The 24,841-nt window shown below is 41.6% G+C and overlaps 4 protein-coding genes across 8 annotated transcripts in view; 3 read left to right on the top strand and 1 right to left on the bottom strand.

The window, feature by feature from the left end:
- Positions 1 to 184: 184 nt before the first annotated feature.
- wee2 (WEE2 oocyte meiosis inhibiting kinase) lies at positions 185 to 10,149 on the top strand. The gene is made up of 12 exons (XM_061775217.1): positions 185 to 307; positions 986 to 1,303; positions 1,391 to 1,602; positions 3,105 to 3,162; positions 3,478 to 3,647; positions 5,117 to 5,238; positions 5,332 to 5,478; positions 5,755 to 5,862; positions 6,449 to 6,534; positions 6,625 to 6,795; positions 6,909 to 7,057; positions 9,811 to 10,149. Exons 2-12 carry the CDS (start codon positions 1,007 to 1,009, stop codon positions 9,974 to 9,976), a joined length of 1,686 nt encoding a protein of 561 aa, XP_061631201.1. The 5' UTR covers positions 185 to 307; positions 986 to 1,006; the 3' UTR covers positions 9,977 to 10,149.
- Positions 10,150 to 10,348: 199 nt separating this feature from the next.
- Positions 10,349 to 21,671, top strand: LOC133478752 (BH3-interacting domain death agonist-like). 4 transcript variants are annotated; one of them, XM_061775233.1, is made up of 5 exons: positions 10,349 to 10,666; positions 11,034 to 11,309; positions 14,906 to 15,039; positions 18,154 to 18,347; positions 21,539 to 21,671. In XM_061775233.1, exons 2-5 carry the CDS (start codon positions 11,057 to 11,059, stop codon positions 21,546 to 21,548), a joined length of 591 nt encoding a protein of 196 aa, XP_061631217.1. In that variant the 5' UTR covers positions 10,349 to 10,666; positions 11,034 to 11,056; the 3' UTR covers positions 21,549 to 21,671. The 4 variants fall into 4 exon arrangements, with proteins under 4 accessions (XP_061631217.1, XP_061631216.1, XP_061631215.1 ...); XM_061775232.1 differs by having other exon boundaries at positions 10,350 to 10,786; XM_061775231.1 differs by having other exon boundaries at positions 10,366 to 10,676.
- The window catches only part of bcl2l13 (BCL2 like 13), a 16,419-nt gene continuing 10,446 nt past the window's right edge, over positions 18,869 to 24,841 (bottom strand). For both annotated transcript variants that reach the window (XM_061775218.1, XM_061775219.1), the window contains exon 7: positions 18,869 to 20,395. In XM_061775218.1, coding sequence (XP_061631202.1) covers positions 19,421 to 20,395 — 975 coding nt within the window. In that variant the 3' untranslated portion in view covers positions 18,869 to 19,420. The remainder of the gene's footprint in view (positions 20,396 to 24,841) is intronic.
- LOC133478751 (V-type proton ATPase subunit E 1-like) overlaps positions 21,582 to 24,841 on the top strand; it is a 17,864-nt gene continuing 14,604 nt past the window's right edge. Inside the window, exon 1 of the mRNA XM_061775228.1 lies at positions 21,582 to 21,671. The gene's annotated coding sequence lies outside the window, so the exon portion shown is untranslated. The remainder of the gene's footprint in view (positions 21,672 to 24,841) is intronic.

The following is a 24,841-nucleotide window of genomic DNA, read 5'->3' as shown; positions in this document are numbered from 1 at the left end:
AATAATAGCCTTATCTCCCCATCCAGTGTGTATCAGTTTTGTCCTTAAAAGTACATTTATATTGATATTTAAAATGTAGCGTGCCATTAAAACATGATCTGTACTTAGTGTAAAGAAGCCTAGACAGTTTGAAAATAAAATGAATAAATGAATAAAAACCTTTATAAGGGTTGCAAATACTTCAGGTTTGGTTTAGTGGTGACGTGTCCAATTAAACGTTAACCCGGTGACGTCGTTATTTAAACAGGAAGTCATTTACATACGAGGCGCGAAGTTCAAGTGTGGTGGTGAGGAAGGTGGCATGTTCGTGAGTATGCGTAATAAATATCCATCCAAATTCAACTGTAACACGACCTTTTATGAACCCAATAAGGAGAAGGTTTTAAACGTTCGGATGAGCAGTTAAATGTTCGCTCATGGGCCTAATTGGACTATTTCCGGTCTACGACTGGCAGGCTGGCACAGAAAGTCCTTGTAACAATCATGTGTTAATGATAGGATGCACGTTTTGTTTGTGGGAATGACTACATACAGATCTAATTAGCCCATTATTCGCAAAGTGTGTGTAGTTGGCCAACCCTGAGCAAATGAATGAATTAGTTTAAGTGTCTGCTTGTGAGAGTGCTTACGAAACACAGTGTAACAGTCAAATCTCCAATTGGTCTACCTTCTTGTAAATCACTAATTTTTGTCGTGGGCCGCATTGTTGTTATGGTTTCCCGTGTTTAAGACTGTGACACCATAGAAATGTACATATGCACAATAAATTGATGGATTGTAACGAGTATTGTAGTCAGAGGTCAAGGAAAATAGTTTGTTCGGTTAGTCATGTTATTTTTAGAAGGGGTGTGGTTACAAAAATCTCAGTTATTAAAAGTGAATACAATTTGCAATATTTGCAAGAAACATGATGCAGATGCGTGCGATTTGTTTAAGTGGGCTACATTTAAATGATGTGGGGGGGGGGACTGGGTCTGGCCCCCAGGTCTTGAGTTTGACACGTTAAATGAAGACCCCACCCAGCATGGCGAATTTGTTTGACGAGATCTCCCAGCGGCTGGACTTCTCCATTTGTGGGAAGGACTGCGACGGCGGCAGCAGCAATAGCAGCAGCAGCGACAGCAACTCTGATGACTGCACATCCAGGATGCAAAATCCCAGCAGCCCTGCGTGCAGGACACCCAGGGTGCAGCATCACCGCAGTCGAAACAACGCCTTATCCTCACCTTTACGCTGCACCAGCCCCATTCCTTACGCCTCCTGGAAGAAGCTGAGGCTTTGTGATTCCCCCAGCACGCCAAAGGTGGGAAAAGTTACACTGGTCCCTCTTGTGGTCTTCAATAGTGTATCAAAACTGATCGACCCTATTCTGTTTCTACCGCTCCTTTAGAGTCTGTTGTCCAAGTCATCGCAGCCGTACTCCACCACTAAAATGACTCGACATCCGAGGACCCTGCGTTTCACCTCTGCTGTTGCAAGCCTCATCCAGGTGCCTTCAGTCAACGTGAACCCGTTCACCCCCAACTCGGAGCACAGGATCGGCGAGCAGCAGCGGTGGATGAGCAGCCGTAGGAGTGATACTGATGCAGATTATGGGCGCAGGTAAAGTCTTTTTAATATGAATACAACGTGTGGGTTTTTGTTTGTGAATGCTTTAAATGTTAATACGGTGTTCCCTCGTCATGTTTTTTTTGCGAGAATTACTGTACACCAGTTGAGAGAATCAAACTTGTGGCCTACCTGCCACAGGCAATCCTCTTAATCACTCACCGAATCCCGTGCAACATTACGACGGGAAAATTATCTCCCCCAGGGATTAGTGTTTTCCACCCAATCAGGTTGAACACAATCCGCTATGGGACACCAACCCAATGTGTTCAAATTTGAAAATCAAATGTCATAGAAAGTGAAATAATCAGTTCCAACTGTCGCCATCAACGTTTAACTGTACAGGGAATCTCATCCATAACTGTCATACAAGTGTAAAAATAAGTTAACCACTGTGAATGCAATAAATACTACGTTAAAAACAAACTTTAAGTTTACAAAATGCATAATGCGCCGTTGATTTGTGTTGCAAATGTTCCCCGTGCATCTTTGTCCGTCGTCATTGTCACACAGTGCAATCTGTTATATGCAGAACGTCAGGTGACATGGGATTGGTTACATGATTGTTTGAAGCTGAAATTGCCAACAAGAAAAAAAAAATGTATATCGTAGCTGGTGTCTTCAGATACAAGTTAAATAGTGTATATCGTTATATAAATTAGATGATACAAGAACAAAGCCAAAACACCGTCTATTGTCATCTTTGGTGGCTTCACCTTTGTCTTTTGGTTCCAGCAACTCGGCGGAGAGAGAGGTCCGTGTTACGACAAACGTGTGCTCGCCTTGCATTTCACTATGAAATGCTACCACACTTTTTTTTTAATTTATTTTTGTTTTATTTTTTTTCTCTCTCCCTCTTCTCAATTCACCGTCGCATTTTGCTGTCTTTCCGCCCATCAATCGAATTGTTTCACTTGCACTTCCACGCATCTGTGACGGAAGTACGTTATGTCACATACGCCACAACCTGCTTCCATCTTTATGACCATCTCTGCGGTAAACCTGGTTTGCAGTTTTTTTTTTTTTTTTAATTGGGGCCTTGCACACATACATAGGTAAGCAATGTTGTGTGTCAGTGGACGCAGATTCAGCATGCTTTTTGCATCCCTCATCATTTTTGTGTGTTTCGGACATGGGACGCACATCAAATGAAATCCCTGATATATATTATTCTTCATCTTTTATTTTTTTCTCTTAAAACCCCTTGTTGATGCTGATCCTTCATTTAGAATGTGTTGCAAAACATGAGCAGAGACAATCAATTGATTGTGGCTAAACTGAGATCTCGTGATACGCCGGCAGTGGTTTGAACTTGTGTGTGCAACTTTACAGGCATTTTTCCAAGAATTTAAAAAAATATAATTTGAATTATACTACCATTAGGGCTTCCACTGTATTTAACTATTTGGCTTTGGTGCTGATCTTTGTGTTAAAACTGGGTAATTAGTTTTGGCATAATGAATAAACAAACCATAGCATTGTTCTTTGTCTTACAGGTTCAAACACAGCCTGACATCATCAGAGGAGGATGATGAAGCCTTCCTTCCACCAAAGGTACAACTATTTGTATCACTGACTGCATCCCCCTAGCAGAGGCTGCGTCATTCTTGGCTGCCGCCTACATTTTTTTTTCTTTTTTTTTTTTTTTTTTTATTTGTCCAAAATGATAAGCTACCAATTTATCTTCCAGAATTCCTTGAAGGAATCTCAGACTGAACCAAATCTGTCAGAATGTGTACACAGGATGGATTACCATATATGGTGGCACAAATGACAAGTCTCCTCCTGGCCATAACCACATTCAAGATTTAGCTTTGTGACGTGGGTTCTGTCTTTAGAGATGCTTTGGCCTTCTGTGTGTGCGTGCAGAGGCAAGCTGTCCAAGCCCTCATGCTGTCACGGTATGAGAGCGAGTTCCTGGAGCTGGAGCGCATTGGCGTGGGTGAGTTTGGAACCGTTTACAAGTGTGTGAAGAGGCTGGATGGTTGCCTGTACGCCATCAAGCGATCCCGACGACCCCTCGCAGGCTCTGCAAACGAGTAAGTTGGCAACATGGCACTGCCGAGCTTTTACTTCGCTACTGATTGTGTGCTATGTCTACAGAATGTTCCTGCAAAACCAACCTTTCCTGTGCCCTGCACCAATAAAGAAAAAAAAAAAATAATAATCTTACAGCACTTATGAAAGTAATTTCATTTAATGGTGAATTCTTAGTAAGTTTGATTTACAAAAAAATATTTTTTATACCTGTACAGTATATCCTCAAATAGTGGCCTCTCCTTTATGTCCTGTGCCCCAATTAATAAATTACACCTCGCCATCAATAGACCCCTGCTTGTTCCATTTGTGTATTAAATATCAGATGGTGCCACGAGCACAACACACCACTTGTAGAACAGACATGGCAACTGTAAATCTGAATGGCTGACAAACACAGGAGGGTGTTGTCCAGAGTCATGGGGGCAATAATAAAAAAATATATATATTTTATACACTGGTGTCTTGACTTTGAGGTATGATCTGTTGCTTAGCTGATTTTATTTTTTTTGCTGAGATATGAGCCAAAAATTGAGACATGAGTGAGCTTCACAACCCCACCACGAGAGGGCGCCAGTAAGCTTAACATCCAGCCACCATCAATTCACATTGGTTTCTGTGTAGTGGAAGGACGGTGTCAGTTGGTGGCGGTAACGGACCATTAAAGTGCCCCAAAATTTAAATCCTTGTTTTGTTTCTCAATACATTAAATGTTTGAAGGTAAGTGCTGAAAATGTGTGCAAAGACTGACAGCGATATACTACTGAATTCTTGATATAGCTTAAGACTCTTTCACCTAAATTCTAAAAAAAAAAAAAAATTTCTCTGAAGTGCGATGTTATTTGGGATAACATGTCTTTGCCCCGTGGCCGCACGCGTTGTTGTTGTTAGTTTTCGTACAGTAAAATACTGTGGAGGGAATTATTATTATTTTTTTTTAATACACATTTAAAAACATTTGTGAGTTTTTTTGGGGGGCGTGTGGTCACGGAATACATTAAACCCGTATCTCATGGCACCACTACTATTATACCGTATACACTGTAGTAGATGCAATGTATTCAATTACTATTCTAATAATGCATTTGTAGATATAAAGGCCTCATATCTACTGTGTCTTACCCTAATAAATCCCTGGCACTCTCTACAGTTGCGTAAATGGCATTTTAAGGAAGATGGTTGGTTTTTTTTTGCATGTAGAGTCAGAATCTGTAATGCAAGTTTAATTTGAAAAAAGCCAGGCTACACATTTGGTAGCAGATTTAAATAAAGAAAAAACAGATTTACCACACTTTTTTTATTCCCGTTTTTGTGTCTGGATTAGATGCGACCTAATATATTGTTATTGTTACATATAGTGTCACACACTTATTTCATAGATGTTTAAGCTATGGAAAAGGTCTGCTCTTTGCTAGGTTGAATTAGCAGGCGAATTCAATTAGATAATACTTCTAATGCATTGTCCTCTCAGGCAGCTGGCTCTGAAGGAAGTGTATGCACATGCAGTTCTTGGCCACCATCCCCACGTGGTCCGCTATTATTCTGCCTGGGCCGAGGAAGACCATATGATTATTCAGAATGAATATTGTAATGGTAAGGTGTTTTTATTTTTCACTTATTTTTTGGTTTAATATCCGCATGTGGTTTTGCTGACATCAACCGATGTTTTGTATGTGCACGAGCTAGGAGGAAGTCTCAGTGATGTCGTCAGGACAAAGGAGATGCAAGGGGAGATGTTTTCTCAGGCAGAGTTGAAAGATTTGCTATTGCAAGTTTCCATGGGTCTGAAGTACATCCACAGTTTAGGACTTGTGCACCTGGACATCAAACCAAGTAAGTTTGCCTTTTCTTTTACCTTTCTCTGTTTGTATATTTCTTAGCAGACCAATTTGCATGCACAGTTTTGGTACAGCTCAGCATAGAGTTGCAGAAAGCCAGGATTTCTTTTTGCTTTCTTTGCGAGCGAGATGCATAAAAAAATATATATAACATTTCCTCAATTTCACAAATAATGCATGCAGTCCGATCTCAAAAATGAGAAATGCAGGCGCTGTACAATTTGGTACAGAGCATTTCGACTTAACTTTTTTTCTCCTTTTGCATCTTCAGGTAATATATTTATTTGCCAGTGTTCTGTCTCAAGCACAGCGGGTGAGGGGGAGAGTGAGGAAGAAGAGGATGAAGGAAGCCACCCAGCAGGAGTTGTATATAAAATTGGTATGAATGATGATTTGATAAATGACTAATGGTGCATTTCCACCACCTGTATTAACTTTTGTAGGTCCAATTGGTGTTTGGTCACCGGAAACGAGTCAACATTTAGTTCCGGTATAATTTATCAGGGCCAGAGGAACACACTGTGTGGGCAGTATTACCTTTGAGAGGTTCAGGAACCTTTGGACTGGGGTCTGTTTGGAACCTATTAGTTGCATGTACCAAGGGGCATGCCTGTGAATATCGTCATTCATCCACATCATTTCATTCCCAGTCCATTGAAACGATCACTTCTGGACTGCTCTAGTTGTCTTAGGAGAAGTTACGCCACTCATCTGAGCAGGCTTCATCAGTTCATGCAACAACACTTAGGACAGACGAGCCTGAGTCGGTGTGGAGAAACTCCATATTTATGCTCCAAGTTGGAGCCACACTCCAAAAGCACAGATGCTATTGTTCTTTTGGAAGGCAAAAAAAGGACTGTCGTTAGGCTGCCTGACGGAAAGGCCGCTACGTGTCGAACCAAAGGTTTCGGTAACTTTATGTGGAGTGTGTCTTAAATATGTTGTTGTGAATCTCTCCCTCATAGGGGATCTGGGTCATGTGACATCTATCAATAGTCCTCAAGTTGAGGAAGGGGACAGCCGCTTTTTGGCCAAGGAGGTTCTCCATGAGGTAAAATTGGAGCCCTAAAAAAAAAAAAACTACTGTGCACGTTGTAGAGCTTAAGTGTTTTTAATGTGCATCTCTTTATTTATGCACCAGGACTATACCCATCTTCCCATGGCAGACATCTTTGCTTTGGGACTTACCGTGCTGCTGGCAGCCGGGGCTCCCCCAATGCCCCAAAATGGAGATGAGTGGCATCACCTCAGAGAGGGCAACGTTCCAATGCTTCCAAGGGAGCTCTCTGCTGCTTTCAAAGGGCTGCTTAAGGTATTCCCCTCTCTGTAAAGCCTGATTGAGTTTATTGTAGAAAATCACTTGATTGTTCTGACAATGCTTGACCGTTTTATTTTATTCCTTTTTTTTTTTTTTTTTTTTTTTAGTTGTTGTTGGATCCAGACCCGACCAAACGTCCTTCTGCCAGGGAGCTTTGCAAGCACAGCGTCTTAAGGCAGGAGAGAGCTGGAAGACTGGCGGCCCAGCTACGCCGAGAGCTGAATGTCGAAAAGTTCAGGACAGCCATGCTTGAAAAGTAAGAAGGCAACGCAAATGACAGTTAGCTTCATTCACAGTTCAAGCGCTTGTTTCCAATTCTGAATTAATGCCCATATCCGATTAGCACTTGTACATTTCAAGTGGTACGTCCGATATGGTTGTGTTTACACTGCAACGCATGAAACAAGGTGCATGAGCGGATTCTCAAATTACACGTATACAACTCGACAAGCATAAACACTCAGAAGAGACGACAATGCAGATGTAAACAATATGAATACTGTACATAGAAACAAAAAGCATTGCTTTGAATAAGGGTGACTTCTATTACTCCACTGGCTGTTGTTAACAATTCATTTGCTTATTTAATGATCAGCACGAGTCTAATGTAAGACATGGGTGTGGCTCATGCGGTCTTGCACGGGAGTGCAAACTACATCAGTGATTCCCAACCAGGGTGCTTTGATATACTATTGTTAGGTGAGAGCCCATCTGAGGTGTGGGAAATGATCCAATTTCACTTAATTTGTCTGAAATGATTGTTTCTTGACTACAAACAATGTATCCTTGTTCATCTACAGCATAGGTGTCAAACTCAAGGCCAGATGCGGCCCGAGAAAGCAAATCATGCTCGTCAACTTCCGGGATTTTTGTGTAACGGTTCTATGATTTGGTGATTAAACATTTCACTGTTCTAACGGACCTCTGAGGGAAATCATAACTACAATGCGGCCCAAGACAAAACTGAGTTTGACACCCCTGATGCAGTATCTGTCCCAGCTATGTATAATTACCGGCAGCACAATTAAGTCCACTTCCTTAGATGGCAGAAGGTACAATAAACCTGTGCATCCACCTGCAGTTCATGTAATACAATAAGTCACGGCTTCCTGAAAGTATATCAGATTTGTGTTCAATTAAGCAGGCCTCAATTTCACACCGAGTAGGTCAATTTATGAATAAAGTGAAACAAGATCATCTTTTCAGTATTCATGCTTTTTGTGACATTTTTGTTTGGATTTTTCTCATGTAAAATTGGGTGCCTTGGCTCAATAAAGATTGGGAAACGGAACTAGATAGTTTTGGGAGGTCGTATGTTTGGAAGTGCACTATTAAATATGACCGACATCATTCATGCGTTACCTCTAAGAGGTTATGCACATTTTGTTTGTCTCCAGCTTTTTTGATATTATTAACCTAAATGTAGGTATTTAAAGCGTGGTGAGCAGCCACATTTAAGTATGCAGAATAATTTATAATGGTAAAACTTATCACTGATTAATCTTTTCTGGTATGAACAAAAACAGTTGACAAATGTTTAAGCCGAGGAGGAGGCTTACAATTAGGTCACGCTTGATGAGAGCACTTATTTGCACCTCATCGAAAGCGGGGGTGTCAAACTTGTTTTCATCGGTGGCCACATCCTATGGTTGTCCTCAGAGGGATGGGGACTATAACTGTGAAAATGCAAATTTTGTAGTATGTTTGTTTAAAAAAAAAAAAAAAAACAAAAACACGTATGTCTACCCATAATGTCTGCTTACCAGAATATGAGCTGTTTGTTTAATGACTAGGTGTGCCGCTAGAGTGTGAGGCAATTACAAATATTCCCTCACCTAATGCGTTCTCTGTGGGAACCCTTATAGTTACCCTGTCATATTACATAATTCCCCCTACATTTAATTGTCATATGTATAGCTAGTTTTAAGAACAAGAAAATGTGGGAAGCTTTCACAGCCCACATAGAGTATGACGTGGCAGGCCTAGAGTTTGACACTTGTGATCTAAAGTGTCTATACAGTGGCGAGCCTTCAGTGGGGACTTACCCCACTTAATCCACCTCTTAAAACTCCAATATAACGGCACACAATTATGCCATGTACATCCGGAGCTGTTCAGAATCAATATAAATCTATGACGACAAAAATTTAACTTTTTTTTTATTTTTTTTTTTTTTTTTTAACTTGTTGAATTTTCTTTTAACGATGAAAATTAGTGTCAGGGCTCATCATACATGCATAGTTAAACTCTCATCCTTATATCAGTGTCCTTATTATCCGGAGGTGATGGTGGTGTCCTCTTCTTGCGTTCTATACTCTCTCCACTTTTCTGCGGTTTCCTCAAATTGCCTCGTGTAATCTTTCATGTGTAAGTTACTCTTACAAAAAAAAAAAAAATCTTTCATCGTGCACAACCACTGCTCCTCTGTCAGTGGCTCCACTTTATACCACAATCTCAAATTTGCTTTTATACTTGCTGATAGCATGATAATCATCCTCTTTTTCTAACAGACTAAAACATGAAATAAAATACAGTATAGTCACCAGAGATCTTGATTATTAAATGTGTTCAGATGTGTATTGCTTACCGAACTTGGCTTGCTCTGACCAATCGGTTCATGTATAGATGCTGAAGTTGTGTGCCAGTTATCTGGCCCTGCGTGGTGAATTTGAAACCTGATTGGTCTTATTGCTAACGTATTTGAAGAGACATCGGCCAGCGCTACTGATTCTGGAGACACTGGGCAGATTAGATGCACGTGGCAGCACAAAGGGGCTGAATTCTGATTGGACAGATCTAACATCTACAAACTGTACTGAAAGCAGTTCAGCCAAGAGGAATGCTACGAAATGAAGAGAAGAGACTGTTAGGAATAAATATTAGAATTTGGGTTGTACAGGTAGCGCTGTGCTTCTGATGGGGTTTATGCCAGGAGAGAAGGCCTTGCTGGACCTGTTTCAGCACTGCGAAATTGGTCAAAGCATTGTCTTTAATGTTCTTTCTCCACAGGGAGCTCCAGGAGGCCCGCCAGGCTGCTCTGTCCCCAAAGCATCGCCCGCTGCCTGGCTTGAAACTTGCTGAAAAGACGGGGTCACTGCCGAGGTCAGGGAGGAGGCCTGTGGGTCGGAAGACTGCACGGTCCATGAGCTTTGGTTGTCCAGGATATGGAGTGTGATGGGAGGAAATTCGATCCGCATGCATGCATGCATGCATGCATGCATGTGTCTCTGCAACCATTTTGTTGGTTCTGTAAATAAGTGATTGGAGTTCTTGGCAAGCACTAGTCAAATCACATTCTTCGGTTTTTATTTTATTTTTTAAACTGTGAATAAACATTTTAAACATCCATCCCTTTTTAATTTTGTATTTTTCTGATTTTCTGTTTTCCCTCCATTGAAATGAATGTCACAATTTGAAATGAGCATAAGTGGAAAATGAAAAGAAGTCAATGCGACATGGGGACTTTCCATTGAGTTGTTGTTATGCCACTGCACTGACACCAACGCAACAGTAGGACTGCGGTTTGGTTTAAAATGTTTCATAGTCATTTTATATCTCCAGTTGTTAAACTGACATACAAGCTAACTGTGATCTGAATTTGTTACTGGGATTTATTTGTTTTTTTTGGGGGGGGACGAAACTTAACTTCTCCGCGGTGTGATTTATATTATATTGTTTGTCTGCACTGGCTTTTCATTTAAAACGAAAGCCTTTTCAGGCCTTTTGAATATTCAGCGAGTGGGACGGAGTCGAAGATCCGCCTCCTCGTCGTCAATGTGCGGGAGTTTGCCCAAAAGTAGCTGTTGTGGCTCGGCACGGCGCATTAAGTAACCAGTGTTGTTTCCCCCAACCCCCAACTTAATAGGTGCGCTAATGTAAGTAAACGTTTTCCCCCTGTGGCTCAAATAAGTTGATTTAATAAGTTTGATTCAGCAGCGGCTAAGCAGCTAGCATTAGACCGACTCGGTACTGGAGCAAATTTTTGGTGAGTCAGGCGAGTTTGTTAAAGCTAACTAGCTTGTAGCGACATTAGCCACCGTAGCTCATCTTTTTTTTTTTTTTTTTTTTTTTTTTGTGAGGAAAACTGATGATTAAAACTAACTTAAGTGTACTTGTTGACGAATATTTTCCACCGTTGTTTAACTTTCCGAGTAAATTGTTGTCGAACTCCCCAACAGCGAGAGGCGTGTTTGACGAACTTTTAACGCGCCCATAAATCTATTTCTCTTCAGTAAGGAACAACTCCAGTCAAGTGATGGATGATTTGTCGAAGTTGGCCAGCGAGCAAAACGCCACTTTGGTGGTGTTGAGCTTCCTCCAGGCGGACTGCGGCTTTAGCAACGTGCAGTACAACAAGGCTGTTTGCTCTTTGGGCAAAGACCTCACAGAAACTTGGATGAGCAGTTGTGAAGAAGAGTACGGAGTCATCGAATGTGACGGCAACCTGCCCAGCAGCATCGCAGGTTCCATCGACGACGTAGAGCCGTTAGTGGAGCTTTACTGGCCTGGTGAGTACACTCTGAGGTGGCAAAAGTATTAAAGTACAGATACTTGTATGTGTGTGTGTGTGTGCCTCCATTGAGAGAGAGAAAAAAAAAATACCGGTAAAAGTACAAGCACTGATTCAGTTTCTTTTTTAAAAGTACAAAGTGCGGCAGAAACGTTCCAGGATTCATCTCTCAAAAGATGCATTTCAAACATAAACTACAGGTTTTCCCACTTCAATGTGGGTTAGACAATCAGTCAGAATGTCTACAAAGAGCTCCAGCGGTGTATGCTTTGTTCGGTGCGTGAGAAGAGGTGAGAGCTGTGGCCCGACGACAACTGGTTCGTTCACCATGACAATGCACCTGCTCACTATGCACTGAGCATCTGACAGTTCCTGGCTGAGGAGAATGTTATTTTTCCTCCCGCTTTCCCAAGCTCAAGGGAGTCATCAAAAGGACCAGTTTTGAGAATGTAAGGGTCTATCGCACTGGCCTATAGACTAGTTGGCGACCTGATTGCGACTCCATCACCTCGAGGTCTCCTGGGGGCTTACGCATAAAAATGTAGCGTCCGTTCTTTTTCACGGCAAAGTTCAGATGTATCAAGAGTGACATGACCGTGGAAATGTGCAGTGCCTCACGCCAACTGCATGGCTGGCGTACGCACGTTTCTGCAGCTTTTGGTGCTTTGGCGACACTTAGAGGTGACGCTTGGAAACTGTTATAATAAATCTGCACATCAGAGAGACATGAACAATTAGCACTGATGAACAATTCATGCCCGGCAACATTTGGTTTCAACAATACAATTGAGGCAAAGGATTCAGAATTCATTTGTTAACCAGTGTATTTAATGAACCACAGATTTTTGTGAGGATACCTATTAATTGATCAAGGCGATCATTTATGCCGCCTATTGCCCTCACAATCGCTTCGTGACTCCAGCACATTTACTAAAAAAAAGAGTGATTTGAATTTACTTCATTTGAACATGTACATTGGTTGCACATGATTAAAATGTGTTTAAATTGACATAATTTACCCCTCTTCTCCTTAAAAAAAAAAAGCATGATTTTTTTTTTTCAGCGTGCGTGTCCACTCCTGTGTATTAAAATAATCAATTGAGTAATCAAAAAGGAGTCAATGTTTTTGATATCCTCTTTGATATGCTGATGTGCTTATATTTTTATTCAAATAATTTATTACAAATACCACACTTAAAACATTTACCCATGAACCTTTATCTCACAGGGCTGAGTGTAGGTTACTGTACGAACACATTTGTTATGAGTTCTAAAAATACATGGTATTAACCTTGTGGGGTGATCATAGTCAGCCAGGTCCTCCCATCACCCCTGACAGAGCAGCGCCACCCACGATCGCAGCCATTCTCTCCTGGAACGGGGTGAGGCCCTCCGCGCCGGTTCTTCTGCCTGTTTTGGCCACACTTTGGCGGTGGGCAGCTTTCGTCCGCTTCACATCCACCTTAATGTCTGACCACTTCTTTTTTTTTTAGTTCAGCGTGCGCGTGCTATTCTGTCTCCACAGCATTGACAGCCTCACACGCGCTGTCCCATTCGCTCCTCTTTCGCGTGTTGTTAACGCCGGAGGACAGCGTGCCAGAGAGGATTTTCTTGCGCACCGCCACTTCATTGAGCAACTTCACGTTCAGAAAAATCTTTTTTCTTCATTACCTTGCTCATTTTCCTTTTTTTCTGATCATGCAGAGATCAGCATCTCAGGTGCAGGGTTCATTTAAATGTGATTTGCATATTTAAATGTGGGCGTGGACAGGGAGCAGTCAGCTACTCCAACATGTGCTCATTTCCACGTTGATTGGAATGTACGAAGGAAATGTGCTTGGATTCATGAGTACGCAGAGTGTCATACATCTGGTTGCTGGGCAACACTGATCAACAACTCGCTTTTCTATTGATGGGCCAGCTTTAAACGCGTTCAGTCATGAGCACAATATTCTGATATATGATTCAATTACTTTTATTGGAATTGTTAAGGGCGGCACATTGGACGACTGGTTAGCACATCTGCCTCATATTTCTGAGGACCCGGGTTCAAATCTGTGGAGATTGCATGTTCTCCCCGTGGCTGCGTGGGTTTTCGCTGGGTACTCCGGTTTCCTCCCACATCCCAAAAACATGCATCGTAGATTGATTGAAGACTCCAAATTGACCGTAGGTGTTAATGTGAGTGCGGATGGTTGTCTACTGTATATGTGCCCTGCAATTGGCTGGCGACCAGTTCAGGGTGTACCCTGCCCAGAGGCAGCTGAGTTAAGCGACAGCGCACCCGTGACCCTAGTGAGGATAAGCGGTATGGAAAATGGATGGATGGACTTATTAAACACAGAATACAAAAACGCTAAGAGTAAAAGCTCAATGTCGCCTAATGGCACAAAACTTAGATCAGTTGTCACCAAAATTTATGTGGACATCTCGATTTATGCCCACTTCAACCACTGAAAATATCAGAACGATCGCCACAATATTTTGGATTTTATGGACGTTAAAGCGTCTGCGATTGGCTGGCAACCAGTTCAGGGTGTACCCCTCCTCTTGCCCAAAGTCAGCTGAGATAGGCGCCAGCACACCCGTGGCCCTAGTGAGGATAAGCGGTTCAGAAGATGGATGGATGGATGGATGGACGTTAAAGCATTTTCCACGTAGACGTCTGTCCTGTTGTCCGTGCTCGTTTTTCTTCGATAATACAAAATAAAATTTGATTGACTGCCCAGATCGTACTTTAAAAGTGTAAAAGATTTTGTCGAGCTGTTAAGCCTGTGTGAGCATTAATATATTACTCGTGGAAACCGATGTCTCTGTAGGCAATCGAGCAAATAAATAATTAATTTTCCATCTCCGTATTTATAAAAAAAACACAAAAAAAAAAACAAAACACAATGTTATACATATATTTTGAAAGAATATACTGTATATAGATATAAAGAAAGATGAATATGAGACAAAAGTTCAGAATTCCAGCTTTTATTTCATGGTATTTACATTTAGTTGTGTTAAACAACTCAGGACAGAGCACCTTTTGTTTGAAGCCACCCACTTTTCAAGTGAGCAGAAGTATTGGAACAGACATTATACAATTAAAGTGAATAACATTTAATATTTGGTGGCATAATCCTGTCGTGCGATCTAGGCATTAGTGCCCGTGGTATGGGTATTTTTTCACTTCTGTGAAGGCACCATTAATGGATGGTTCATATGTTTTATAGCAACATATGCTGCCATCCAAGCAATGATTGAATACAGGTCTGGACTGCTGGAAGGCTAGTCTATTACTCGCACTCTTTTACTTTAAGCCACGCTCTTGTAACACGTCCAGAATGTGGCTTGGCATTGTCTTGCTCAAATAAGCAGGGACGTCCCTAAAAAGGACAAATGAAAATGTGTGGCGCATTTTGAAGTGCAAAATATGACAAAGGAGACCACAGAGTGTCCTCCGTTCCCATATACTTCTTGAGTGTTGTTAAAAGGAAATGTGATGTAACACAGTGGTAAACATGCCCTTGTCCCAGCTTTTTTGGAACATAATGTAGGCATCAAATTCAAAATGAGTGAGTCTCCCATATTTGTGACTTCCTGTAGGTGGTGAAGCCGAAGCGAGAACCCTGCAGCAGATCGCAGCCAGGCTTAGAGAAATTGCTGCCCAACTTGAGCAGAGTGTTGTGGACCAGGCTGCCCAAAACCTGCGCAGGAATGTCATGTCCTCACCGAGTGAAGTGAGACTTGCTCTTAAGGCACACCACACAGACACAACATTTGGTACACTACACTATCCGATCTAATACGAGAGATTCTGCCTTTATTAAAAAAAAAATAATAATACATTTTTAAAAAAAAACACCGTAAACCTCTACTATTTGGAGAGGATGGGGGATAAGACCTTCCCCGAATAGTGGAAAGGGAAAAAAAAAAAATGTTTTTAATTGTGGACGATGGTCCCCAGACACTTTAATACAAGTTCAAGTTCATCTTCCAACATTTCCGTTGGAAATAAATGGATTACACGTGATTTCATTTTGAAAAATGCACGGAAACTGTTCTTTTATAAGCATATGTGGCAAAGACTTTCCGGAACTTCTACTAGCAACCCAGGGAAGCTAAAATGATCTCCTCTCCAAAATACAAACATGTTACTTTGTATATACTTATTTGACAGTAAAAGTACTTAGCTATTACGCAGGGTTTTGGCTGCATCTTGCACAAATACGCGACAAGTTGAATTTCGCAAATAGTGAACTACAAATAGGTGTGGGTTCACTCTAAAGACCTCTTTATACTCCCGCGGCCGACAGCGCCCGCACTGCATCACGTGACCGACGCATTGGCACGCGTGTGCGCCTGTATATCACTTGACACGCACACGGCAAAAATTGTTGCTCCGCGTAGAATGCCACGGAGGTCATCTCTCGTGATTGGTCCGTTTTAGTCACATGCCCTTGGTTCACCATACCATCTACGCCGCCGCCTTCTTGTTCGATTTTGCAGCATAATTAAATGTATCATCTGGTCATCTATAGGTTCATTTGTTCTTGCAGGCGCTGTTCCACGGTCGCCATTGTTGTGGCTTTGTTCCTTGTTACGGAAAGTAAAGTAATAACGGCTACCGGAAATGGCCAAAGAATGCAGAGGAAATTCCACACTGTGGTTTCCTAGCCAATACCAGCTGTAGCGACACCCCCGGCTTGGAGGGAAACTGCAGTACATTTTCAAAACTGCGCACGTGGGTTGTACTCGAGTATAAAGGCAAACTGCACGCGGGATAGCCGCAGTGACGTCAGCGCGGTCGCCGCCCACGCGAGGTATAAAGAAGCCTTAATGCTCAGGTGTGACACTGAGAGGGGCTAGTTATATTATTGTGATTGGACATCAGTTCCGACTGGTGTTTGAAATTTTATTTTATTTTACTGTATTCTTTTTTTCTGAAAAAAACATATTGTCGATTGGAATTAATGTGTTGTGTAATTAGTGTTACGTTAGAATCTGCTTGGCGAAATAAGTGCGTGTAGTTGATACATTGTACTGAGCAGCCAGATGTCATTAGTCTTTTCCTTTTTGCCGTCACCCTTCAGTGGTGACCCTGGGAAGTCAAATAAAAAGCAAAAAATAAAAATAAAATAAAAAGCTTTGGTGGTTCCATTCACTGTATATGGCAAATTTGTCACAGTTTGTAGTGATGTAAATTTTTGGAAACTTGTTTTAGAAGTAGTATGAATGAACCCTCAAACGGCACTGCACAAAGTGCCAGCTGCTCACTGAGCGACGTGACCGGCCGCAACTGATCTAGTCAGTCACGCAGACTGCATAGTTTTTTCGTTTCTGTCCGTAGTTTGGCTGTGATTCCGAATGTTGACTCACAAATGAATGGCATTGCAACAGCAAAGGTGTTGACGGCCAATCGAAATGGCTGGTTCGACCACAGGATCTTTCAACACAAAAATTGCGTTTCCAAGTGAGATCTAGCCCGCCGCCGCCAAGTCATACGTGTGTGTGTGTATATATATATATATATATATATATATATATATATATATATATATTTTTTTTTCCTTTGTTTTTATTTCGTACAAATGTGACCAGTTTGAATGGTCATCTCATTACATCTGCGTAGCCTGCCTTTCCCGCGACGCACGAGCCAGTCATGTTGCAGTGGGGCGTGTCCTGCCTAGAAACTATGTGGGAATCCTAATAACACAACATAAGAGTCAATATTTCACATCCCAAATACTAGAAAACGTTGGTTTGGTAAAATACGGGACCTTTAATGTCAGAAAACTATCGTCAATTATCAACAAAAATGTATGTGGACATTTCTACTGATCCCCCTTTCACCTCTGAAAATATCAGAACGATAGACCAAATATTTTTTATTTTATGGACCTTACCTGTGTTCCTTTTTCTCAAATGGGTGGAGAGGAAAATGCTTACCATCCATAAAATAACAAATATCTGGCCAATTGCTGTGATATTTTCAGAGGTGTAAGTGGACAAAAATAGAGATGTCCACATACATTTGGGTGACAATGGATCACAATTTTGGGATATTAAGCAACATAAATAAAGCTTTTGACTGGGAGATGGATCCTTGTCATGTGTTTGCTTTTATGACAGCCATCTGTGCCCATTAAAGCTGAGCCTCATGATCTTACAAAAAGCCTTTAATATGTCACGAAATCAAACACCTGTGCAACTGTCATCGTCTAAAAAAACTTCCCCCCCCCCCCCCCAAGTATCCAAGTCTGATAAAATAGAGACTGCACACCAATTGTGTCTTAAAAGCCAGTACACAATAAGTCGTCTTCAGTTTTTTTGTTAATTTTTAATGCCTGGCACAACTAAAGGTACATTTATTTGGACAAATATAATGATAAGGCAAAATACCTGTTGCTTCATAAGTGTTTATGAGCTGATATTTAGTCATTTTCAATGATTTTCTTGATAATAACCAAAATCATTTTATAATACAATAATAATGTTGTTCAGATAAGATACCTTTAATAGTACCATGCAGGCATTAAAATGAAATGAAATTGATTAAACAAGTGTAGCCTAATCATTTTTTCATGACTGTATATGTCATACATATACTGTATATAGACAATTTTACACACACAGGCAATGCAGGCATTGATCAAATTATTTTTTTTTTTAGCAGAGGACTGTTAAGAATGGGGCAATTCCTTTATTGCATTTTTTTTCAAGATTCTACTAATATTTTGAATGAATGAAAATACAAAAGTATTTGAAGTTTTGTCAGTTTTCATTCCACTGCTTTTACTGATGTTTTATGCAATTATAGCATCAAAGTCATTCATTTTGGTATGATTTTGCAGCAGTGGCTGGACCTCCTCAAAAGCGAAGTGCAAAGGGCCATGATGCAGGGGGTGGGCCTGGAGCAGCTGCCCCAGGAGAGGGTCATCGTGGCCCTCAGCCTCACCCTGGTGAAGCAGGTGTGCGAACACACCCCACAACTGCTCAGAGACCTCTTCAACACTGCGCTGCAGTGCGTCAGGCCTCCGCGGTCAAGGTGACTCAAAGTGGGTGGGATGGAGGAATAACTGTGAATTGTTTGCTGAGGGGAAAATGGGAATGTTAAGCCATATTTCAAAAACGAGTATGGTTGCATCGTTTTTGAATGTTAAGTGTTATTTTTGAAAACGGAATGAAAGTTTAAGTTTGGGAATTTTGTCATATGTGCTCTTGTGAACTTATTTTTGTTAAATGTTCATGTAAAACGAAAAAATATTGTACTGTATGAATTCAATGACCTCTGCTTTATAAAATAGCTGGTATTTTTTTTTTTTTTTTTTTTTTAAATCATATCACAAGAACATTGTAACTTTCTTTATTCTCAAGTTGCTGTGTTGTAAACGCAAGGTACAAAGTTTGATCGAGGCTTTTTGGACAATCTACTTTTTATGTTAAAATATTTCCCCTCTGATTGCAAACTCGGGAGCTGCCCATTGGATGCAGACAATCATTCCAAACCTATTTTGTATAACAAAGCATAAATAAAAGGACAGCAGTTGGGAAAACAGTACATTGATGTGGACTTTCACATGGCGAGTTTATTTACACTGCAGCAAATGTTTTGCTAACTTATCTGTCATCCAGTTATTTATATTTTAAAAATACTTTATTTTGAAAAGTGTGCTGCAGCTTTTTCAATGACTGATGTAACCAATAAGTAAAGAATCTCATGAGTATGACTTTACTATACTAAATTCAAAAAAAATATATAGGAGTGACAGCAGTGGTACAATCCATTAGGACATTTTAAACACTGTAAGGAGAATCACATGGCACAGGTACTGATGAGGAAAAAGGAGAAGAAAAAAAAAAGGGGGGGGGGGGGTGGGGAAGCAAGAGAAACCAAAACCATGACTGTCAAGTTTGAACATTGGATGAGTGGAGTGCATTCATTTCCCTTTTCTGTACTTGCACCTTCTGGGTGGGTCAGAGGCGTTGTCTTCATATGGACGATGGGTTTTAGAATGTGGCCTCGAAAGAAATGCATCTTCAGTGTACTAAATCATTTGATTTCTATCGCAACTTCCTATTAGCTGTGATCTAACCCCCTGAGAAGGACACGCGTCCATTCTACTTCCTCCTATAGCTTATGACACCATAAGCCATCACGGCAGCGAGAAGCACCAGGGCAGCTCCTCCGTAGAACAGAACTTGGAGCTCCGATGCTGGATCTGGCTGCACTGGGGGCTCCTCGCTGACGGCCTGCACGGGGGTCTCTGGGACTGGGGTTGCACCTGGTGGTACCTCGGCCTCGCTCGGGGCCTCCGGTTCTTGCTGGGGAGGCACAGTTACTGGCTGCAATTGTGGTTCAGAAGAGGTTTCAGGCTCTGCCGTCTGGGCCTGCTTAGCCGGAGATGCCGGTGCAGCCTCGGGAGTTGGCCTTTTTGCCTCAGGCTCTGGTTCTACAACAGGAACAGGTAAGGGTGCCGGAGGTTGTGGTTCAGCTGGAGGGGGAGCAGCAGCTTCTGGGACTGGAGGAGGAAGCTCTGGTTCTAAAGAGATGAGGGAAGGTTCTGTTGACAAGCTTAAAGGTGTATCTATTACAACAGGGTCTTCCAGTGAAATCAGGGAGGCAGGTTCCTCCAAGGTCGCAGGAGCTACTGGACTCTGGCTCCTAGTTTCCTCTCTGAGTTGGGCAAGCTCACTCTCTGTGCCCAAAACACTCATCATGCTCTCCTCTATCACCGCGCCTTCCTCCAGCAGCTCGGCTTCCTCACGCTCCACATGGACGATGTCCGAGTTGGAAGAGTTGTTTTCGCTGCGCTCCTCGGCCAGAGCGACGCCCTCGTTGCTGTCCAGGCTCTTGATATCTTCGGGGTCCATCGCGCACACCTGTGCCCACGACTCGTGACCGGCCAGCGACACGGGTAAGCTCTCCGTCTGCCAGGAGCTGTGCCCGCTGCTGTTGTCAGCCGTGCACAGCAGAGACGACGGCGGGCTCAGCTGGTCGGACGCTTGCTCCCCCGACAGGATGTAGATGTCGTTGCTGTCTTCGGCGATGGCAACGCCTCGCTCGTCTTCTGAACCAAGGCCAAATATTTCACCCTGTGGAGGACACCAACGCAGAAGTGTAGTGAGTGTACAGTATGTTCGAGAAAAAAAAAAAAAAAAGGGAACTAGAATGGCAGTCGGACTCCTGCTTAACCCTGATCAATTCTACTTGGGATCAGCATCAAACTACAGATACTTATCACTGTATTTCAAGAGGCAAAAAGTTTGGGATCTACTCCTTTTCCCAGACCCACATGAAAATATGAAGGCATATTCCTGGAGTCTATCCCAGCTGACGAAAGGCGAAAGGCGGACTACACCTGGGACTGGTCAACAGTCAATCACAGGGCACATACATAAACAGACAACCTTTCACATTCACACCATCACTAAGTGGGAATTGAACCCACACAACTTGCACAGAACCGAGCCAAGTGAACCGTTACACCATCAGTGACTCGCAGACAACCAAATGTATCATTTTTCATGATTCCGCCCATTATTATTGTCAACGCTAAACAGGATTCAGGCATTCCTGGACACTTTATAAGGATATTTAATATTTGTATTTACTCACTGTATGAGACATGAATTTATTGACATGTTTGTCATTGTAAATGTATTGGCGTAAAACTGCACTAGCTCATACAATGGCTGTCTCATGAGTCAGAAAGAAAATAGGTGATCAAACTATATGTACAATACGATCAATGTCATTGGCTGTTTTGTGTATACAAGTACGCCTTCAATTACAACAGCAATATGTATTTTTACTGCGGGATATTCATTTTATAATTTTAAGTATGGATGTGCTAAGCTAAAAATGCTGCCATCCACCTGTAGCACTATAATTCACCAGCTTTGTGTGCCACCTGGTGGAATAAAGCCACTGGATGCCCATGTGTTATATAACTAAAATATCATGTGAGACAACGGGATAACACCAGTTCGTCTGGCTAAGCCAAAAGCAGTACACTCATTGACATTGTCATCGCACAACGAGGTCTGCTGCAATGTTTACACGTTTGATCTCAAGCTATTATAAAGGTCACATTTGCCGGAGCGGTGATTACAGCCACTGTAGGTAGCTACAATATCTAAATAGAACTTTTGGCCTACGCACAAATACAAGTGCAGATCAAAGAAATGTTATTTTCATAACCGCATACACAAACAAAAATAAATCTTGTTTCTCAGGTGTTTGTAGGGAAGGACACTGGCTGAAATGCTGACGCTCTGCTTTCTATCTGCCAAGTCACTCGCGTGACATGCTCGCTGACTGTTGGGAACATCTTTATGACGGAGTGACTCATCTGAGAACATCTTGAAGGTAATATTGGACGATTACACCAAACAGGCCCTGCACCACACACAATTTCAGTAGTAGCATGTGGAAACTAGTAATGGCATAGCAAAAATTATTCATAAATGGCTTGATCAACATATACCCCCCGCCCCAATAACAAGGACATAATGTTGTTGAATGTGGCAGCTGCACCATTGAGGAATGAGATTAAACCTAATAGCTGCAACCGTTATCCAACATTGGCTCTCTCTATAAGCTGCTTTGCGTGAGAGAATGCTTTCCCAAAAAAACAAAAACCTGCATCCTCAGGATACAGGCTCAAAATCATCCGGACCGAAGTGGCCAGTGCTTCCATGTGGTCAGAGGACAGAGAAAAGAAAACCCATGCAGCCATTCACCCTGCATTCTGCTTTGTACGGGTTTAGAACGATTAAGGCTTACACCACGGGAGACTGAGTTTAAATAACAATGACGACTACATATAAGAATTGCCCAAAATATTGCACGTGATTGGCAATTGCATTATCCACACGTGTAATGTGCGTATTGTTTGACTTTTTGTGGTGTCACCAACAAAGCAAAAGAAAACAGCGTGATGATGACCGTAAAATAGAAATTTAAACTGAAGCAGCGTGGAAACATAGGAATGAAAGCGATGACGTCACCGCGCATTGATGTCAAGACAGCATGCCCAGACAGAGCCCTACATAAATGGTATTAACATTTTGAGCAAAAAAATGAACAACAAACCTAGAGAATCCTTCTACAGACTTAGTGAAATAACGGCACGTGGAAAGTTTTTTGGGGGGAATATTCATTGTAGGAAGGCGTGGCTTGTTCCTTTCAAATTTGTCATTACAAATAGAATCAGAGAATTATCCATCCATCCATCCATTTTCTGAGCCGCTTATCCTCACAATGGTCGCGGGAATCAGAGAACTACGCAATATATACCCAACTAACCTATATTTCACGATTTCTTGATGTTGATGACAAATGTTCCTTTTGTAAAAATGAATCTGAAAATGTGACTCATTCATTTTTTTTACTTTTAGTGCTACATTCTGGAAAGAACTTGAAAAATACATTTTATGCAAAATGTATAATTACGCTTGAAAAGGAAAATATTACATTTTATGAGTCAAAAGATTAAAAAACTGAGTAATATTAAATTGTATATTTTGTTAGGTAAGTTTTATGTTCACAAATCTAAATTCCTAAAATCAACTCCATTATTTAAATTATTTTTGATTGAAATCAATATTTATTTAAAATCTCTCAAGATGATCAGAAATGTAAGTTGATAATTGCTATCCATTTAGAACTTTTTAAAAATTGAGTTGCAAGGATTTATTTTTAAATGTATGTCTTTCATTTATTATCATTGTTTTGCCTTAATGTATTTATTTGTATCCTTACTACTGGCTGTGAGAAGCATAGGGATCATCTCAGAGCAATCTGATTGGACGCTTCATAATTGTTCTATATCTTCGTGTGATTCCTTGCCCTCATTGAGAAATGGCAGTTATAATTCGCCATTAAACTGGTTCCCATTTACCAGAATACTAGTAGAAATGCTTGACTCACCATTCACGAAATAATGAATGCCAACAAGATGAGCAACATAGAAACCAAGTAACTTCGCTTAATCCATTTAAATATGAACATTAGTCATGCACTGTTCTCCACCCATGCCTGAAGACAAAGTTAAGCCATAAAAAAAATAAAACATCTACAATGCATTCCTGCCTACCTAGGGCGCTAGGTCTCATTATGTTATATTGCGGTGCGCTAATAAACTTCACACCATCTGGGAGACATTTGTGACAGATGTGAGCGATGGAAAGTCCCACAAAACGGCTAACAGGGCAACGTGACTGTTACAAGTCTGTGTTAGACTGACACTTTACTAACAAGTACATTATTAACAGAAATATGCTTTATTCACCTATCTACAGTATCCTGAAATCGGATACAAGATGTTACATACACCATACACTGCAAATCAACACAACCCACAAAAGGTCAAAAGATCTGAGGTAACACTATGACGTGAATAAGAAAAAGGCACTTTTATGTCACCAGTAAAGGTCAGCTCAAGCAAATTCCATGAGGTCTGGACTTTTATTTTTTTTAACAAGACTCAAGATAATTGAGGGGGAAGCAACCTGATTCACCCCTCATTTTTCTTGGGGACTTTAACAAAGCAAAACTCAACCACAAACTCCCTAAATACAAGCAGCACATTGACGGACGGTCCCACCAGGGAAAACAACATTCTAGACCACAGCTATGCCACGCTAAAGAACTCGTAATGTGCTATTCCCCGTGCAGCTTTGGGCTCGTCTGATCACCGTTTAATTTACTTAATACCAACACACAATACCAAAAAACTTAAATGTGCAAAGCCTGTGGTGCAAACAGTGAAGAAGTGGACCGACCGATGAAGCTAAGATGGAACTTCAAGACCGTTTTGACTGCACAGAGTGGAACGCTGGATGAATATGCGGACACTATCACCTCAAGTATTAGCTTCTGTGAAGATGTGTTTGTACCAACAAAAGACATTTCGCACGTTCAATAACAACAAGCCGTGGTTCACTGCCAACCTTTCCAGGCTAAAGAGGACGCCTATCAGGGTGGGGACAGAGCCCTGTACAAGCAGGCCAGAAACCATCTGACAAAAGAAATCAACATCGCAAAGAGAAATTATGCAGAAAAGCTAGGAAACCAGTTTGGCGAGGATTACAATCGCTAACCAGCTACAAGCGATTATCCCCCCCAAGCAGAGAACAATAAAGGACTGGTTGACGACTAGAATACCTTCTACCCTAGATTTGAAAAGCGACACTTTCGCACCCCACACCCACCTATCCGCACCACCAACGACCACCAGCACACCTCTGACCCCCGTTTCAGCATTGACCATTATCGAACAGGACATGAAACCTGTCTTCAAACAGTTAAAAGATCAACTAAGCGGCAGGCCAGAACTGTAGAATCTTTGGAAGTCCCATCCTGCCTCAAACGCTCCACCATCATTCCAGTCCCCAAGAAACCTGCAATTTTAGGACTAAATGACTACAGACCTGTCACCCTGACATCCTTGGTCATGAAGTCCTTTGAATGCCTCATGCTAGACCACCTCAAGAGCGACACAGGACCCGTGTTGGACCCCCTTGCAGTTTGCCTAC

This window comes from Phyllopteryx taeniolatus, chromosome 5 (assembly GCF_024500385.1).
Source record: "Phyllopteryx taeniolatus isolate TA_2022b chromosome 5, UOR_Ptae_1.2, whole genome shotgun sequence".
Classification (NCBI taxonomy): Eukaryota; Metazoa; Chordata; class Actinopteri; order Syngnathiformes; family Syngnathidae; genus Phyllopteryx; species Phyllopteryx taeniolatus.
This window is presented reverse-complemented; position numbering and strand designations above follow the sequence as displayed.